Below are 19,058 nucleotides of genomic sequence, written 5' to 3'. Positions count from 1 at the left end.
ATGAACCTATAAGCATTAAGCCACAGTTATCCTTAAATAATACGGGTGTGTTGTTATCACAATTATTTACATTTGCTGATATATCTTTGCTTAAAGGAAATGGATTTATATGACCCAAATATTCAAAGGGCGGAGTAACCACTTCTAAGCAATAAAGTGTTAATGCCCCCATACACGGTGAGATATAGCAGCCGATCCGACGGATTGGAACGATATCGCTGTTATATCGTACCATGTGTGGATATGATATTGGCCAGTGCACGCTCCCATGGGGTCGTACATCGCTCCTCCAGATCTTTCCGCAGGTTCAGTTGATCTGGGAGAGCGATATTCGATCCCATGAAGTGCTATGCGGGTGGGGGAGGGGGTGCCGGCATATCTGGTGGTTGGCCACCCAATCGCTCCGTGTGTGGGGACCGCCCAATATGTCGGGTCGCAAGTCGCATCGCAAGGTGCATATCGCACCGTGTTTGGGGGGCCTTAAGATCTATGTTGTGAGAAGATGATATGGCCAATCCAAAAGTTACAGATGTTGGGAAATAAGTATTCTTTCTGAAAAACACATAATTGACGCTTTTAATACAAGTAAATAAATAGTAGCTAATGGATGCTTGCTGCGTTGTGTGAGTGTTACTCCTGCACCACCAGCAGTTATACATGGATACTTAGGGGTAAATATACTAAAGGTCCAGTTTTGTTTTTTAGGTCATTTTTTAAAGGCCCATTTACTAAAAGCAAAACCGATGGATAAATGATTAAAAATCCAAACTCGTAGAAACATAGAATTTGACGGCATATTATAAGAACCACTTGGCCAATCTAGTCTGCCCTAGTAAATGTACCCCTAAGTATTTATTTAAACTGGTGGTGGTCCAGGACCTCCAATACGTGGCACCTCTGTAAGTGTCCCTCGGCGCACAGTTTATAAACCACTGGGCTAAATTGTTATCTTATAGAATGATTTTTTATATATATTTATAATCATGCCTTATTGTTTGCACTTTATATTATTTCATAATTCTTTTTAATGACATGTGAGTGTTTCCTTCCCGCAGGGCTGTGGTTTGTGACCATTATTCTCACAGTGGCTTGGGTCAGGCAATGGGCATAATTATTGTTATCTGGTCATTTGCTTATATTTGGTTTTTATATAATTTTTTTCATATATATAGTTTACACTGAATTTGACCCATTTACTCGCATCCTTTAGTGATACCTTGTGTTTCTATAGTCATTTTATTTCTTTCAAAATTCCCGCATTTTAAAAAAGTCCAGTTGGCTCCACAGCAGGTCCTCATCTGCTTCTCCTCCAATCGCATACAGTCATCTTAGCAGAAGGGGATACACGGTTGCAGCTATGGTCAGCATTGCTGAGAGGGAGGAACAGTGTCCCCTACACCCAACGTTTATGTGCTGTGTTACATAATATATATTAATATTTATATAATATATTTTACCGGTAGTGTAGTGAACTTGACATGTAGAACAGAGAATGAAACATAAAGTTTGATCCTATTTATGGAACATTCTTCTTACTTTACCATTTTCTCTTGTAGCCTTTGCCAGAACTGCAACGTATCCCAGGTTTGGTTCTTTCCGGCAGCACTTTCTCCAATTGTCTCATGGTGGTGCAATTCTTACGTAACTTCGGCAAAGTTTTGGATTTTGATATACACACTGATATCCCATCTCTGAGTATCTTTCAAGAAGGCTTATTAAATATAGAAGATAGCATGGGAGAAGTCCAAGACCTGCTGGTAAGGCTGCTGTCTGCAGCTGTCTGCGACCCGGGAGTCCCACCAGGTTATAAGGTAAATTACTACAGTGTTCTCTGCAGTTTAATCATGACGTGGAGTGTTTGGTACATAACTGGCAAATATTTATTTAAAACTTTATCATAAATTGACATTTTTTTTGTATAAATTAGGTATATAATATTTATTTAAAAACGTATTCAGCTCTAGTTTAGTTCAAAATATGGCTAGTGGGTGTCTAGCACCACCCCCGTAGCATCTTATGTGACCCTCCTAACTAAGTGGTTAACAGTGACGTGCGGTCAGGTAAATGGCTAGGAAGGCCCGGCTAGTATCAGAGCCAGATTTACACATACAATACATATATAAATCATGTGGGAATTATACAAAGGTGGAGCAGTATATACTATGGTCCTAACTGTGTGGAGTTTGTATATTCTCCCTGTGCTTGTGTGGGTTTCCACCGGGTGCTCCAGTTTCCACCCACACTGCAAAAATATATATGTGTCTATGATGGAAGGATAATAACGGCAGACTTACAGGCATAATATGAAATGAATCTGCTCAATACAATTGTTTGTGTCCTAATTCTTTCTTTAAGGCTAAAACTGCTCTTGGGGAACATTTAATGAATATTGGTTTAAATCGTGACAATGTTTCCGAGGTCCTCCAGATCTTTATGGAAGCGCACTGTGGTCAGACTGAGCTCACCGAAAGTCTTAAAACCAAATCATTCCAAGCGCACACGCCGGCTGAGAAATCCTCCATTTTTGCATTTCTGGTTAACGAGCTTGCCTGTAGTAAAAGTGTGGTCAGGTAAACACCCTTACATTAAATATATTATTACATTTGTTTTATTGCATTGTTTTAATAATTATTATTAAGTTTGTTCTACTTTTTTTTCTTTTTTTTTTTTTTTGCAATTTCAGTGAAATTGATAAAAATTTAGAGCACATGTCCAATCTACGGAGAGATAAGTGGATGGTGGAAGGCAAGCTTCGCAAGTATGTGTATTTATTTTATGTTTTAAAATGAAAAATCTTGTTGTAGCATGTTGTTTACACACAACATCAAAGGATTTTGTAAAGTTCCATATTATTATTATTATTGGTCGGGATGCCGACGCTTACATTACCGGTCCCAGAACACTGACGCCGGTCAGTATCCTGGCGCCGGCATCCCGACCGCCGGGATGCTGAAGGTAAGTAACGGGCTGGGTGGGGGGGGAGGGTTAGGTTTAGGGGTTAGGGTTAGACACTAGGTGGAGGGTAAGGGTTCGGCACTAATGGGGGGAGATTAGGGTTAGCGTAGGGAGAGGGGAAGGGTTAGCATACCGACCAACAAGTGTTGGTATTTTAACCCTGTCGGGACCCCGGTGTCGGGATTCTTACCACCAGGATCCAGACTGTCGGTATTTCATACCGTTTCCTTATTATTATTATTATTAGTGTTGCATAGTAAGCAATCTATATAATATACCCCTTTTCCCACTATCCAATTTTTTTGTTCTAGTCTTAGCTTTCTATGCAAAAAGGTTTCTGTGTCTGGTCTTGACCGATTAAGATTTTGACTTAAAGGGCCTGATCGCTATTACGAATGCAGTTGTGATTACGCACGCAGTCTCATTGAAAGAAATCATTCTAATGATTGCAATCACAATGCCGTCACAGCCAAACATAAGGACGCCCACATTACCTTGCACACATCCATAATACTTAGCAAGTCTGCAAAACCATCGGTAACATCGAGTACCATCGGAGCCTCACGCACACTTGCACAAGGTCTGACCTTACCCAGGAATTGCTAACCTCGTCGCACGCAGTGAAAGCCCAAGCTGCGTATGGCAAAGCAATGGCTAATTTTTACACGCCCCTGTAACAGTGTGCAAACCCCCGGTCACTTCCTGTCAATCACTCTGTGAAGGGTCTGCGTAGTCATTGCTATCGTAATCCCGATCACAGTGAAGACTTCCCGCACTGCGATGCACGCGCAGAACACAACAATCGGTAATGAATCCAGCCCAAAATGTCCTATTTACAAAATAAACTTGATGTGATAACAGCAATGCATGTAGAGCAATTATAACAATTGCATGATTGTAACAGAACCATTGTAGCTTTTACACAACACGGAGACAAAGTAGGGTCGTCACCTTTGATCATAACAATTATCAACTAAAAGAGTAATAAAACATCTACAAATTATACCTCCTTTTGTAATAAAATGATCTACTGTATATGGTGTCAATTCAATCATCATTGCTCTTATATCTACTTTTATTATGCTGTAAATGTTACAGTACACCTGTTATCCAAAACATAACCGCGCAGGTGTCTCAAATATTAAAGAAAGATTTGTCTAATTAATTGTGTAATGTGCTTGAATCTGAATTTTGTAATTAACATTTCATCAAAGCATTGATCAGGAATATGAAGGTCATCAGAAGGGAGGTAGTAAATAGGTATAGAAATACAGTACCCTGAGTGTTTTTGGGACACAGTAACCCTATGACAGGCTTTTGCTTTTTGTTGTATTATTAAATGTAAAAAAAAAAATGACAGTGAAGTGACCTTTTCATTTCAGTTTTATTAGTTTACTTTCTATTATATACTTATATGCCATTTTATTGTTTCATAGGCTTAGAATAATACATGCTAAAAAGACGGGGAAGAGGGACTCCATTGCGGGTGCTGAAGGAGGAGAGGAGCACCACTCACTAGGCACTCCCACACCTGTCAGGAAGCGCAGGCGGAAGGGTGCAGACAGTGACTATGATGAGGACGATGACGATGACAGCGATGATCCTGCAGAGGAAGATGATGAGGACGATGAAGATAAAAAAGGGAAAAAATCTCAAAGTTGTGATGATGAGGTATAATAACTGTATAATCCCCAACACGGTTTAATTTTTTTATTTCTTTATTGTAGTTGCTCATTTGTATAACATATTATATAAAAGGAATGGGTATGTAATGCTGGCTGTCGAGATGGCTCCTGTCACAATACCGATAGCGGCATCCCGATGGTTGGTATCCCGCCAGGGGTCGGGTAAGTATACTTACCCTCCCCCCTTCTCCCCCTAACCCTCCCCACCCCGCACCCTTACCCTACCCATTAGTGCCTAAACATAAGTTCTCCCCATCGTGCTTTAACCCTCCCCCCAGATTGCCTTTGTTCGGGAATGCTTCCTCCTGGATTCTGGCGTTGGGATTAAGATAGGCGTCAGTCTCATAACTACATCCCATACAAAATACAAAAAGTGTGTAAATTTTACATAATGAAAGTAGGGTAGAGAACCCAGCTCAGGGGGTCAAAATCATGGTTTTGAGAAACAAATTGTGAAACATTAGATGACAGAGGAAATATACAAGAATATACATAGTGGGTCAATATTTATCAAAAGAAAAACATAATAGAGCGTATTACACTATTCTGTAAGATATATCATAATGTAGCAATATACCTCTAATCTAATGGAATGCTGCAGGAGGCACAAGGAGGCCAAGAGGTAAACATTAGGGGCCAGATGTAATAGGGTGAGAGTTTAGAAAATGTCAGAGTTTAGCAGTAAACTCTCACTCTAAACTCGCCCAATGTAATAGAGCCCGAGAACAGGCAAACTCGCATATATTTAGACTAAAAAAACTCATGATTTAAACTCTCATCCAGATGTTTTCCCATTTTGAAGATAAAACTCGACCAATGTGAGAGATTACTGCTAAACTCTGACATTTTCTAAACTCCCTCCCTATTATATTTGGCCTTAGGTGTCAGATAATTGTAAGGTGATGGGTGGATCCTAAAAATAACCCGTGTTTCATACCACAGATTTGTTCCCTAATATGCGATGGGTGGATATTGATTAAACTCTCCCTCCCATGTGCTGAAGAAGCGTTCAGTACACTTTCTTTCTGAAAGGTTGCCTCCAGTATTATATTCATAATTCCTATTTAAATAGTCAGAGGAGGGCATAGAATGGATCCACATGTGGAGGACACTTGTCCTGGCCTCTGCTGAGATGGCTATTGGCAGTTTCCTAACACCTCTAGATAATCTAATCCTTTAAAGTAGATAACCTAATATTGGTTACTCTGGGGTAAAAGGGATATAGTTAAACAGTTCTTCCACATGTGAATCCAAACGCGTTGGATAATTGGACGGGACCAGAGAATGGAATAAATTGGCCCCCAATTTCCCACATTTAGGGCGATCTGAGGACTCGGGGAGACAGATAATATGGTGTCTATGAGGTGAAAGATGTCCCCTGTGGAAGATATTTAGAACCCTCTCCACATAAGTGGAGGCAGGTAGAAATTTGATGGAGGAGTGTAAGACCCTAATAACTGGTCTATATCAACTTCAGGAAAATGAGAAAGCCACTGTGTAAGACCCATTGCTAACCGTACATAGGTACAAAGGGAGTTATTCCAGTCAAATGGGGGAAAAGACATGGCCACACTATTTATATAATGTTGGGCTTGAATGAAATGCCAGACCGGAACATCTTCTACGGCCTGTGCATAATGTAAAGTATTTTGGAGAAGTTATCATCAGTTGGCCCACCACACCCTCCTACAGGTATGAGTTGCCATGCCATGTTAAATCACTATTCCCCATAAACGATGGATAGATTTATATGGATTTACTTTATATTTGTGGCGTAATATGATCCATAACTTTCTTACTGACTTGAGAAAAAAATTTGCTAACACTGAGTCAGGTAATTCATGCTCATTAGTGTGTACAGAAAACATATATGACAGAGCTTGCCTCCAAGCGTATACACATCACTATCAGAGAGCTGTAAGTATCTAAACTGTACTGCATAACTATAGGCAACAACATTTGTCAAATTAATAACCCCGTTATTAATGGTTTGCTGTCATTTAATTCAACTAATAAATGGGTGTTTTTTCTGCCAGATAAATGAGCGAAAAAGATTATTGTTAAGTTGAATCCCAGATTTGGTCAGCCAAAGGGGCAAGAACTGTAAGGGAAATAGGAATTTAGGAAATGAAATCATCTTAAAAAGATTTGCTCTACCGAAACAGGAGAGACCAAGAAAATCTCAACCCTCCAAGTCACTATGCATGGCATGAGTCCCTTTAGTTGTATTATAGCTGGAAAGGTTAGCCATATTTTTAGGTAACTGCATGCCTAAATAAGTTATAGATTCAGACGCCCATCTCAATGGAGTGTTTGCGGCCTAGAAAAATTTGGTTATACCCGGCTTTAGGAATAATTAGCCTGGAAGCCGGAAACCTGCTGGTATTCTGCCATTCTCTCCATGAGGGGTACTAGGGAGGAGGTAGCGGGGTTAGAGATATTAATTAAAAGACAATCAGCAAATCCGGGTGCCCTGGAGTGTTGGCAGGTTCTCTAATACACTTAACATGGGAACTAAGGAGAGATTGAACAAAAGAGGGGGGGGGGGGGGGAGGACAGCCCTGTCTAGTGCTGCAACTCATTTAGAATGAGCAAGACCACAAGACCGGTTAATGAGCAATGAATTAGGAGAGATAGTATAGAGATATGCAATGAGTCGCAAAGTCCGTCCCAAAGACCATAATCATTAATATTTGTAACAAAAATGGGCAAGAGACCGTATCAAAAGCCTTATGAGCATCAAGACTCATTAATATGTTGGAAGAATTAGGGGTCACAGAAGAAGTGGCCACTGCTGCTATATATGTCCGAATGCCCTTGACCGAGTGGCGGCCATGTTCCTACCCAAGCTAGGGTTTATCAGCAGTATTGGAAGAATTGCTGGCAAGTGATTCACTAGTATATTACCTAAGATATTAAAATCCACATTTAACAGGGCAATTGGGTGATAAGACAAATGTAGTTTGGGGGGGTACTTGTAGAGTTTAAGTAGTAGATTGGTATAGCCCTGATGAAACATTGCATACTGAGGTTGTTGTCTATAAATTCTGTGATACATATCAAGTGACAGTGGAGTCTGTTCCACCTTCAGAAGTTTGATATTCCACTGTAAAGCCATTCGTGCCTGGGGATTTATGTAGGTGCAATTCAGAAACCGTGCTGGAGATTTCCTTCACCGTTCTATCAAAGTCAGGAGGGTTTTGTTGCTGTTGTGTAAATCTGGGGAGATCGGTGTCAGTCAACCATTGTGGCAATGGAGAGGGAATCGGGTCAGTTGCCACATATTGGTCCCGGTAGTAGTGATAGATAGAGTCCACAATGTCAGAGGTAGAAGCAAGAGGAGTCAAAGAAGAGTGTGGTTCCTATGTCTTGATGCCCTTTTATGGTCACCAGAACTTTGCCTGTTTCGTTTGTCCACATATAGTATTTATTTTCAGTATACTCTAATTTAGATTGTACGTGGGCTAATACGAAACTTTGTAGTGTTTGGTTTGTTGATATTGGGAGAAGGAGGTTACACTACAATCAGAGGCATAGGAATGATAGGACATTTGCAATAACAACAATAGGGAGTGGTATTGTCTCTCATTGCTCACTGTGCTTGCAAACTACATAGTAAATTATATTAATTCGTAGAGTTAATATAATTTAGAGCAGGGCAGAGCAGGTTACAGAGTTACCTTCCCTATCTTTCTCCCCGAGATGCAGGACAGTCCCGCCAAATTTGGGGTGGCTGAGGGGGTATGTATGTATACATACATAGGGCGGGTTGTATCAAATATTACATTGTGTTTGCGATACATCCCAACACTTACCGTATGCAGTAGCGTACATTAACGCCATATGCATGAAGATTTACAATTATTTACGCACAGGACAGCTATTCTGATAAGAGCTGTCCTTTGTGATGTGAGGACTTCCGGGTTTATGACCCAGGAGTCCTACTACAGATACACGGTGGTACGGGACACTCGGAGGGATCCTATTGGATCCCTTTTCGGGAGTTATATGGAAAGAAGCCCTTAGGCCTATCTGGTACAAGCTCCGGAAAGTTTTGCTTTCTGGAGCGTGATACATATGGGGAATTCGATCAAGCATCTATAAACACCAGTGTTCAGAGTTTTGACCGCATTTTGCTATTGGTACATATTGCCCATAGTCACACACAAATATACATACAGTCACACATATATACAAATACATAGTTGCATACATATATACAGTCACACACATACATACAGTTACACATATACATGCAAATACACTTACACTAGTACACACACATACATACAGTCACATATTAATACACACACATACAGTCACCTATACACAGACTTATACACACACACATACACAGTCACATACTTATACACACACATACAGTTACAGACATGCATACACAGTCACACACTTACATACGCACACATACATACAGTCACACATTAATACACACACATACAGTCACCGATAAGCACACATAGTCACATACTAATACAGACTTATACACACATACATAAATACAGTGACAGACACACATACATACACAGTCACACACTTATACACGCACACACAGTTACAGACATGCATACACACAGTCACACACTTACATACACACACATACATACAGACACACAGAAAATATAGTGCCCCTCCCCTTACTCTCTCTCACCTTACAGGGTACAGTACACTTCTCCATCCTCTCCTCTCTTTCCCATGCTGCTGGTCTGGCTGGCACTAGGCATGGCCATCGACCATCGATGATTCAAAATCTTCTATGGTTTATGGCTGATGTCAAATACTTTTACCATCGATGGCAAAGAGTCAATGGCCATTGATGGATGAGTGGGAGATGATTTTTTTTTTCCTGGACGAGACAGCTTAGCCCCGCCCCTGGCGCCCGCTAAGCAACGCCTCTGTTTTTGATTAGCCCGCGGCCCACCGTTCCCCAATGTAACAGTGGCCATCGAGGGGTGCAAACCATTGATGGCTCATCATAGATGGTTTTTGTGCCATTGATGGTTACCACCGATGGACCCATCGATGGACACCTCTCCGATGGCGGTCCCTAGCTGGCACTGACCTAGGGCCTGATTCATCAAGCATCGCTATTCTGTCTATGCGCACACAATGCAGTTGCTAATATCAGCAGTGATATGTAAATGTTTGCATTCGCATTGCGATTGCAGCCTAACATAAGGACGCCCACTTCCCCTTACATCCGTTTACTTTGGCAACATAGCGAAATAATCGGTAATATCGAGTGCCATCGGACCCATACGCACAGTTAAGACAGGTCAGCCCTCACTCGGGAATTGCTTACTTCAGCGCATGCAATGAGGCTGTGTGTGCAGTGGATAATTTATGCATGCCCATGCAACGGCGTTGAAACACACTGGCACACCTGCGTTTGCCCGACCCCCCCCCCCCATCACCACCCAATTACTCTGCGATAGGGGTCTGCGTGGTCACTGCGATTGCAGTAGCCGGTTCGCGCACGTGCAGTACGCAACAATCGGCCAATTGAGTGCATATCAGCAACTGCGATCCTTATTGAATCAGGCCCTAAATACCATGGAGCCCCATCCCCTGCCCTAACTCCACCTCCCTTTCAGCCTCCTACAGCTCGAAGTGCAGTTCTGCTGCACTGTAGCTGTAATCAGTGGCTGGGGGTCCCCCTGACAGAAGGGTGCCCAGGGTGACGTACCCCCCCCCCCCCCCTTAGTCCGGCTCTGCTCCCAACAAACAAAATTAACCCTAGTGTGTAAGTGTGTACATGTGGTAGGGAATATAGATTGTAAGCTCCACTGGGGCAGGGATTGATGGGAATCGCCAAATATCCTCTGTAAAGCGCTGCAGAATAAATGTGCACTATATAAATAACTAATAATAATAACAGTGAATATTATTTTTAAATACATTAAATAATACATTTATGAACTACAGTTGATTACAAGCTTTCCTACACTGTGAAGGATGATGTAATAAAAAGTTAGTGAACTTAGAAACTTGCAGTCTAATTTAGCTTTATCCATAAATGTTTCTAGATCTGCACATGTCTCCTTTTATCATGGACTTTTTTGTAGAGATGTCATTTATCTCCTATCTGAAATAAACTTTTCTTATTGTTGACTGTAGGATGATGGGGATCAGACAGCTACAGTAGAGGAAATAGAGAAACAGATTGAAAAACTGCTAAAGGTAGTTCAAAGATGCAATAGCGTTTTTATATAAAGATTGACACTATCCCGAGTACCACATTAATGATGTAAGATACAAAATAAATACATTGTATATTAACAATAGTCTCTTGTTTTCACAGCAACAAAACCAGTACAGGAAGAAGTTATTTGAATCCTCCCATTCCTTGCGTTCTATGATGTTTGGTCAGGACCGCTACCGGCGTAGATACTGGATTCTTCCACAGTGTGGCGGTATATTTGTGGAGGGCATGGAGAGTGGTGAAGGTGAGAGTCCCTTTATAAGAGCTGATCGTATTCTAGTCCCTGGTCTAGTGTCAGAAGAGAGAGAGAGTTTGCATTCCATTGTATGCAGATCTAGGAAACCAATGTGCTCATCTCATATAAACACGTTTGTAGTTGTTACTCAGCTATCCAGTGAGTGGGTGATGTAATGGCCTCTATGCTTTAAGCCCTGAGAATATTTTGTTCTGGCACAGGGGAGGCACTAGGAAATAGTGAATTGACTTCTTACCTCATGTCTCGGTAATGTTCTCCATTTATATAGGTCAAGAAGAAATGGCTAAAGAAAGAGAGAGGCAGAGGAAAGGAGAGAATACACAGATAAAAGAAGAGATGTTTGAAAGCTTTGATGAGAAATCAAACTGCCTGAACTCCGGTATTGGGGATCAGAAATGTCCCAAGGATAAAGACAGCACCAATTTGTTCCTCCAAAAACCCGGATCCTTCTCAAAACTGAGCAAACTGCTAGAAGTAGCCAAAATGCCACCTGATATGGACCTCGTAACCCCCAAAACAAGTGTTTCATCAAATGGCTTATTCATACCTCACCAGACTTCTGCCAGGAGCACCCCCATCAACTTGCAGGCCAGCACTTCCCATTGTAATGCTGAAAAGACAGACTTCAGTCCATTTAGTCCAGTCCTCATCGGGTCTGGAAAGTTTCACAATTCTCAAATAATCCTCAATGAACAGCTGCTAAAAACTCTTACGGACAGGAGTAGGCAATGGTTCAGCCTCCTCCCCCGGTCACCGTGTGACAACACTTCAATAACTCACATAGACTCTCCCACGTCTCTAGCTCCTACCAGCCAGTCTCAGCATCACTCCCTGTCTCCTTCACCTGTGCCATCTCCAGTAATGAACTCCTCTTCTGTACAGAACACAATGGCAGGCAATCCATTCACAACGACCCCACTTCAGGTTAGTAGCAAATCAGTTATTGCTGTCAGGTTTTATACAGTAGTTACATTAAGCATGTCACTGAGAGTATCCAGTCCACATTAATGTTGGGGACTGTCTTTTATCATTGCTTCTATTCCAGTGGTTCTCAACTCCAGTCCTTACGTACCCCCAACAGGTCCTGTTTTGTGGATGTCGTCAATCATGCACAGGTGTGTTTATCTATCTTGCTGAGTCAGTAATTATCCCACCTGCTTCTACAGACAGAAATCCTCAAAACATGACCTGTTTGGGGGTACTTGAGAGTTGGAGTTGAGAACTACTGTTCAATTCAATCAAACCAAACCTCTCCATAGACAGCTATCGCATACAGTGCCAATTGTTAGGGTTTAAAGAGCACTGCATATAAGTGTGAGACGTTTGGTCGTTTTGAATTCTTTTGGTTTGTTTGTTTTAGTAGATGTTTATTTCTGACTAGCAGTTATCGCCTCCACACATAGCGGAGGCAGCTACCTTCTAGTTTATGCATTGAAATAATAATTCTGGACCTCAATAAATCACAGAACCATTTTTGTGCCAGTTTGTGTGTAGCAATGGATGCAAATGGGGAAGCAATCGGGCAGCCGACTGCCTAAATACTGGCAGCCGGCTTCTTGACTGTCATATCCCGGCAAGGGTGAAATGCCGGGCGTCTAGATGTAGATGCCCGCATTTCCCTGACGCCGGGAGACCGGCGCCCGGCATCCCGATCGTAGTGATGCCGGGCGTCGCGAGCGGACAGCCGCGGGGGGGGAGGGTTAGGTTTAGGGCTCCCGGGGGGGGGACTTAGGGTTAGGCCCCCCCCGGGAGGGTTAGGGTTAGGCTATGGGGAGGGAGGGTTAGGGTTAGGCACCCCCGGGGGGGACTTAGGGTTAGGCACCCCCCCCTGGGGACTTAGGTTTAGGCAGCGGGGAAAGGGGTGGTTAGGGTTAGGCACTTAGAGGGGGGATTAGGGTTAGGCACTTGGGGGGGAAGTTAGGGTTAGGCACCCCTAAGGAGGGTTAGGGGGGTTAGGTTAGGTTAGTAGATACCTATCCACGATCGGGATTTCCAGCGCTGTCGGGCTTCCGCTGCTTCTAACTCTGCTCTTGTCGGGCTGCCTACCCATTCCTGCAAATGAATGCTACCAACACTGGGTAGGTTAAACAACAAAAAAGAGAGAAAAGTAGGGCTATTATCTGGGGCACTCTAAAGTAACTTATTGTCAATTAAAACATAACTTTTATTAATAACATTATAATAAGGTACCATATAGTTTAATCAAAATTACAGATGGTATATATCCATCATAAGAAACAAGTTTCATTGAGCATAATGAAAAAGGCAAATTATTTAAAAATATTACACAATCAGAAACTGATATATTTGATTAATAATATAAAAAGCTCTCATGTATCTATATTGTTTGGCCATGTGCAAAAGAACTCCCAATAATATCTTTTAAGCTACAGCACCTGGTATTCCCTGGAGGTCACCCTTCCAGGTACTAACCAGGCCAATTACAGTTTAGCTTCCAAGATCAGACGAGATTGGGCGATCAAGTAATGTATGGCTGTAGATCTGGTAGGGAAAATTGCACAGTTCATAGGTCAAAACAATATATATGTAGGACTAGTAGCATTTGTAGTCCATTTGTTGATGAGTGACAAATTCCAAGATAGAATGCACAGGCAAACTTAATTGTTCCACATACCATAATATATCATAACATATCATAAATTCAATACATGAATAGTATTGTATGCTCCTGCGTTCCTTAATATGATACGAAAATAGATCATATATATTGCGCATTCATAAGAACTATATTATGAACATGTTGAATTAATCATATGAAAAGATGAGTAATGAGTTATAATCTCATCGTCAATCAAATTAGGAACAGTATTGCTGGTACCCACTAAAAATAGAGATATTTGTCGATATCCGACAATAGTAATAGGTACAACCAACAAGATGACACAACAGGTATCCGCTCAAGTCATCAAGAAATATAAAGACTTGAGCACATGTAGTAAATAACATTGATGTGGGCTAATTAGCAAAAGTCCACACAGACCGGTGATTAATCAAACTGATCACTGAAAGAGATCACATATACAAGTTGTAAAGAAATACATCATAAGTATGATTGAACCAAGATGACACAAGTGTCTGCTCAAAGCATCCAAGATTGTATGGAGATTACGCACTAACTGATGATATAAGATTGCTATGGGCTATTTGGCAAAAGTCCCCATTAACTGGTAATAAATCCTGTGTCCAAAAAATCTGGACCCGAAAAATTCAATTCTAAATGTATCAGTCAACCAAATGACATGGTGATATTCACCTGTGATGGTAATTATGTATCAACCTAATTATAATATTAGGTGAGATCAATATTGTAAGTGGTATACGATACTTATATACAAAAAACACTGGGTAGGTGCCAGAGATCTCATCCTCCGATCACCTCCGTCTAGTCAGGTCTCCTTCTGATAGCGAAGTGTGGAAGTATTCTATGATGAAGCATCAAGAGCTGGCCCTGTCTTTCAATGCATGACATGTCAGTCAAAGAGCCACCCTATTAGGTATATATATGCTCATGGCTTGCTTGTCAGTTAGTGTCTCCTAACAGAAGCTCTTGAAGTTTTGAACAGAACAAATTATAGAGGTTTTTTTTCAATATATTATGCACAGAATTTTCGTTGCATTATTATCTGCACATGTAATATAGAGAAGGCAGTTAATATGTAGAGAGTATAGGTTGCACAATTGCGGACTTGTCCGTGTTCATCTGTTAGTTAGTTCCCTGTCTTGTTTTATTACTGACACTTTTTCCAAATGTAAAGCACTTTGAAGTATGCTGGTGCAATATAATTTAATTTGAATAATAATGAATAATCCATTCCCTAAGAGGTTGTGACATCATTGCCTCAGTGATGCCACTCTTTTTTTACTGAACTGATTTGCAGGTTTTTGTCTTTAATACTGGTATATCCGTACTGGTTTATACTTCTGTGTGTGTACTTTAACTGTTTTTAATGTTAAATTCTATATCTAGATGAAGTCTGGTTTACCTATGATGGGACTTCAGTTTTGTGGGTGGCCGCCAACAGTCCTGCCAGGAAATCTTCCATTCTCTACCCCGATTCCGGGTCTCGGTATTGGCTTATCTGAAGGGAATGGTCACGCTTTCCTTACCCCAAATGCTCAGACAAGCAAAAGTGAATCCCCTGTGACACATAGTGACAAACTAGTCTGCACCCCATCTCCTGCTGTCGAATTGCCTAAACAGGTGGATTTTCCTAGCCCCCAGCCAATACCAGAAGGTAGGTTTATATTTACAATTAATCTATTCTTCTTTACTTTGTTTTTTTTACCCAGCTCCGTATCTGTGTTTGTACATCTGTGTATATACATATTAGGCCATTTTTCGTGAAGGTAGATGTTACTTTCCAGTATATTAAAACTATCCACCCACACAAACCACAATAACTCATATTTATTTAATCATAAGGTTCTGAAACTATATATATATATATATATATATATATATATATGTATATATATACATATTATAATATAAAAATGTGAATGTTAAGGGCTACTACAAAGTCAGAGAATGAGCTGGACATATGAACCAGGAAACGAGATAAGTTGGTTATTTGCTAATAACAGTGAAGACCTAGACCTCATTATTTTATTAGTAAACATCTTTGATATTGTCTTACTGATAGAAGTGCAGTATGGCTGGTGGAGAATTACAGATCTGGAAGATCTGAAATCTTTACTGAAAGTATTTAACCTCCGAGGCATACGAGAGAAGTCTCTGCAGAAGCAAATTCAGAAGCACTTCGACTACATCACCCAAGCTTGTCTGAAAAATAAAGAGCGTAAGTGTTATGAAATCCTATTACTGAAGGGATCATTTCTTTACTATGTCTTTATTATTTGTGTATACAGCTTTTTACAGCAGTATAACATATGTATAAAAAGCCCATTCACACCCAACAGTCCAGTTTTTCTAAGGACAGACAAGATTTTGTGTGGACAAGAGGTCCTAAGCCCACTGTATTGAGAGTGTGGCCAAATCACTTGGACTAGGGGATGCAGAGGTGAGTATAGACTGACATTTCTGAGTCTCCAACCCTCCCCCTCTCCCCCCAACCTCCTCCTCCCTGAGGCACCCACAGCTCTCCGGTGGCAGTCACTCTGCAGTGGCAAGCGTGCTAAGAAGAGGCCCTCTCTCTGCTCTTTTCAGAACTGACCAGATGCAAGGGGGAGGGGGGGGGGGGCATAAATAAGCCTGGCAATGCATTGTTGCATCTCTGGAGTGTGACCATGGTAAAATTTGGGCATAACTGGGCGGTTTGGGTGCCTGAGCAGGTTATGCAGGTTATCAAGGAACCAGTGATATCAGGCACATAGTGGTGAACAGGGTTTGGGCTGTAGATCATATGCATCCAGGGCACAAAATATATGCACAGATATAGTCAGGGATGATTCATAATAGATTAGTACAATATCCTCAAAAACTTCTATGTTTTGCATTTTCTGCTGTTGATTACTTAGTGGGAGGGAAGGTGTTTGGACATATTTTTTTCATAAATAGTTTTTTATATACTTAAAATAATTTTCTTTAAGTCCATTGGGGACACTGGAGATGTTGGTGTACAGAGTGTGGCACTTTATATCCAAACAGGGGCACTTTAAAGCCAAAGCTTGTCTGTAGCTCCTCCCCCTCTTGCTAGGTCCCTCACACATGCAGGGACCTCAGTTATGTTTATCCAAAGCCCTATAGGACAGGGTAGAGAGAAACTAACAAAAAGATGGAAAATAACGACATCCTCTTTTAACTTCAAACAACAAAACATAAAGAAAAACAAGAGCATAAAGGGAGAATGCCAATGTCCACCAATGGACTCAAGAAAAGTATTAAACATAAGTATAAATATCCTTTTTTCTTATTCGTGCTATTGGGGAACACTGGAGAAGTTTGGGAGGTCTCAAAGCTCCCTTTGTAGGTGGGTACGCTTAGGTTAAGTAGTGTTAAAATCCTTTCTTCAAACACTGTAAATTCTGGATACAAATACATGAAACCTGGTGATTGTATGAGCAGACAGCCAGGTGGCCTGCCCAACACAGCTGCTAAGCTTGGGCCCCCTACCACACCTCACAGGGGTCACTCACCAATCTGGTAGAATGTGCCTTGAGATTTTCAGAGGCAGGCTTCCCTTCTCTGCTGTAATCATTACGGAAGGTCACTTTTATCTGAAAAACCCCCCAAAAGAGATGAAAACTAAGCCTTCAAGAAACCCCATGTACAGACCCCTCCTGTAAGAATAATAACCCAGGGAACCTAAAGGACAAAGTAGGAAACCTTCAGAAGACCCACCATCACAGCCATGACCTTTGTAAACTCTCTAGGAGCTGTTGCCAGATCCGGTAATACTAGTTCTCAACCGGAAACCAAAAAAAAAGACTCGATGTTCATTTTGATATAGAGATGTGCAAGTACACGTCCATGATGTCCATAGACACAATGAACTTTCCTTGCACCATACTGTTTATTACTCTTGGACTGAAAAGACAATTTGAAAGCTCTGCAAGACATTTGTCCACCGCTTAATCGCCAAAGTGGAGGTCATGATAGGCTTAAGAGAGGCCCCAGTCACTATAAAAATGGTCTTAAGGAGGCTCTCCACCCTCCAATCAGCTCCATCCTCAAGGAATGAGGCAACAGAGATAGAAATGGTGGTGGTTCTGGACAACCTTGAGATGGAGTCATCCACAGTTGGAGGTGAATCCACCTAGGTAGAGGTTAACTGAACACAAATCCGCATGATATCTTTAGCGTTACACTCCGGATTTGTCCACATCAGGATAACGAGTTCCTCAAGATTCGGGGAAGAAAAAGAAACAAGACGTTTCACCTTACACCCGCCCTTTAAAAGTGTTGGGAATATCCGGGACAATATCTCCCTTTCTGTGATGTCTATTGCCCAGCAGGCACTTGCACAATGTAGCCAGGATGTTAACACATTTTATAAGGAAGCATTCATCCACCAATGTGTAATATGCATAGTCGCAGGCATCTTACCTACGGCTTAGCATATTACACCAATTGTGTATTTTCTATTAACTCATTTTTTACATAAATTGCATTCAGCTCTACTCTGTTTGCAGAAGGGTGAACAAAGTATACAGCGCCAATGTTACTATAGCTTGTTTTATAGCTGTGTATCTGAAAGGGTTTATATAGACTCTCATATGACCCTGATTTTCTTTATTTTACTCAGTTTTCTTCTTGCTCCTACAGCTATCATGCTCATGAAAGGACATGAACACTGCGAGCTGACACACGATGTGGTGGAGAACTGGTGTGTGGAAGATCAGGAAATGGAGGTTGATATAGCCATTCTCCAGCAGGTGGAAGAACTGGAGAGGAGAGTGGCTTCCGCTAGTTTACAAGTGAAGGTCAGTGTTCCCTCTGCTATTATACCCTGCTATATGGACCAGAGATATAGGGATCTTATGTTTTCTGTCAACGCAAATATATCATTAGGGCTCATCTCATACTATTGTATTTAAGTCTAGAATTTGCATTGAACCATCACAAACCATCAATATTTTTAACTTAACTTGTATCTGTCTAGTGCAGGGTAGATTGTGAAAGCAAAGTACTAATCGGTTGCTCTGATGCATTGTTGGTAGAATGACATCTACACTCTATGGCGCATTATATAGACCAATCCTGTCTGAGTTATAGGGCTAAACATATTAGCTTGCGGCAGGTTTGCCTGATGTTTTAAATGGGCAATTATTTAAAAGGCAAAACCTTTAAATGATTTCCTTTCAAATATTGGGTAGACTCGCTGGAAAGTCGCCAATGACTACAAGTCGCAGGCTATTACATTTACTCCATAGTGTTTTCTCTGATCCCCATGGCCAATAAAATCCTCAAACTTACTTAAAATCCTTCCCATGTGATTTTCTATTGTATTGGTTCTAGAGG

General features: G+C 41.2%; 1 protein-coding gene and 1 pseudogene across 21 annotated transcripts in view; one reads left to right on the top strand and one right to left on the bottom strand.

The window, feature by feature from the left end:
* The window catches only part of BAZ2B (bromodomain adjacent to zinc finger domain 2B), a 267,863-nt gene that overhangs the window by 240,201 nt on the left and 8,604 nt on the right, over nucleotides 1-19,058 (top strand). For all 21 annotated transcript variants that reach the window (XM_088474781.1, XM_088474783.1, XM_088474790.1 and 18 more), the window contains 10 exons: nucleotides 1,557-1,811; nucleotides 2,356-2,570; nucleotides 2,684-2,758; nucleotides 4,392-4,626; nucleotides 10,776-10,838; nucleotides 10,960-11,104; nucleotides 11,385-12,040; nucleotides 15,105-15,372; nucleotides 15,781-15,936; nucleotides 18,363-18,520. In XM_088474781.1, coding sequence (XP_088330907.1) covers nucleotides 1,557-1,811; nucleotides 2,356-2,570; nucleotides 2,684-2,758; nucleotides 4,392-4,626; nucleotides 10,776-10,838; nucleotides 10,960-11,104; nucleotides 11,385-12,040; nucleotides 15,105-15,372; nucleotides 15,781-15,936; nucleotides 18,363-18,520 — 2,226 coding nt within the window. The remainder of the gene's footprint in view (nucleotides 1-1,556; nucleotides 1,812-2,355; nucleotides 2,571-2,683; nucleotides 2,759-4,391; nucleotides 4,627-10,775; nucleotides 10,839-10,959; nucleotides 11,105-11,384; nucleotides 12,041-15,104; nucleotides 15,373-15,780; nucleotides 15,937-18,362; nucleotides 18,521-19,058) is intronic.
* On the bottom strand, nucleotides 13,501-13,618 carry LOC148521596 (5S ribosomal RNA; annotated as a pseudogene).

This window comes from Taudactylus pleione, unplaced genomic scaffold (assembly GCF_031769625.1).
Source record: "Taudactylus pleione unplaced genomic scaffold, aTauple2 ptg000156l, whole genome shotgun sequence".
In the NCBI taxonomy this organism is placed as follows: Eukaryota; Metazoa; Chordata; class Amphibia; order Anura; family Myobatrachidae; genus Taudactylus; species Taudactylus pleione.
Note: the sequence above shows the minus strand (reverse complement) of the source record. Positions and strands in the feature narration are given on the sequence as shown.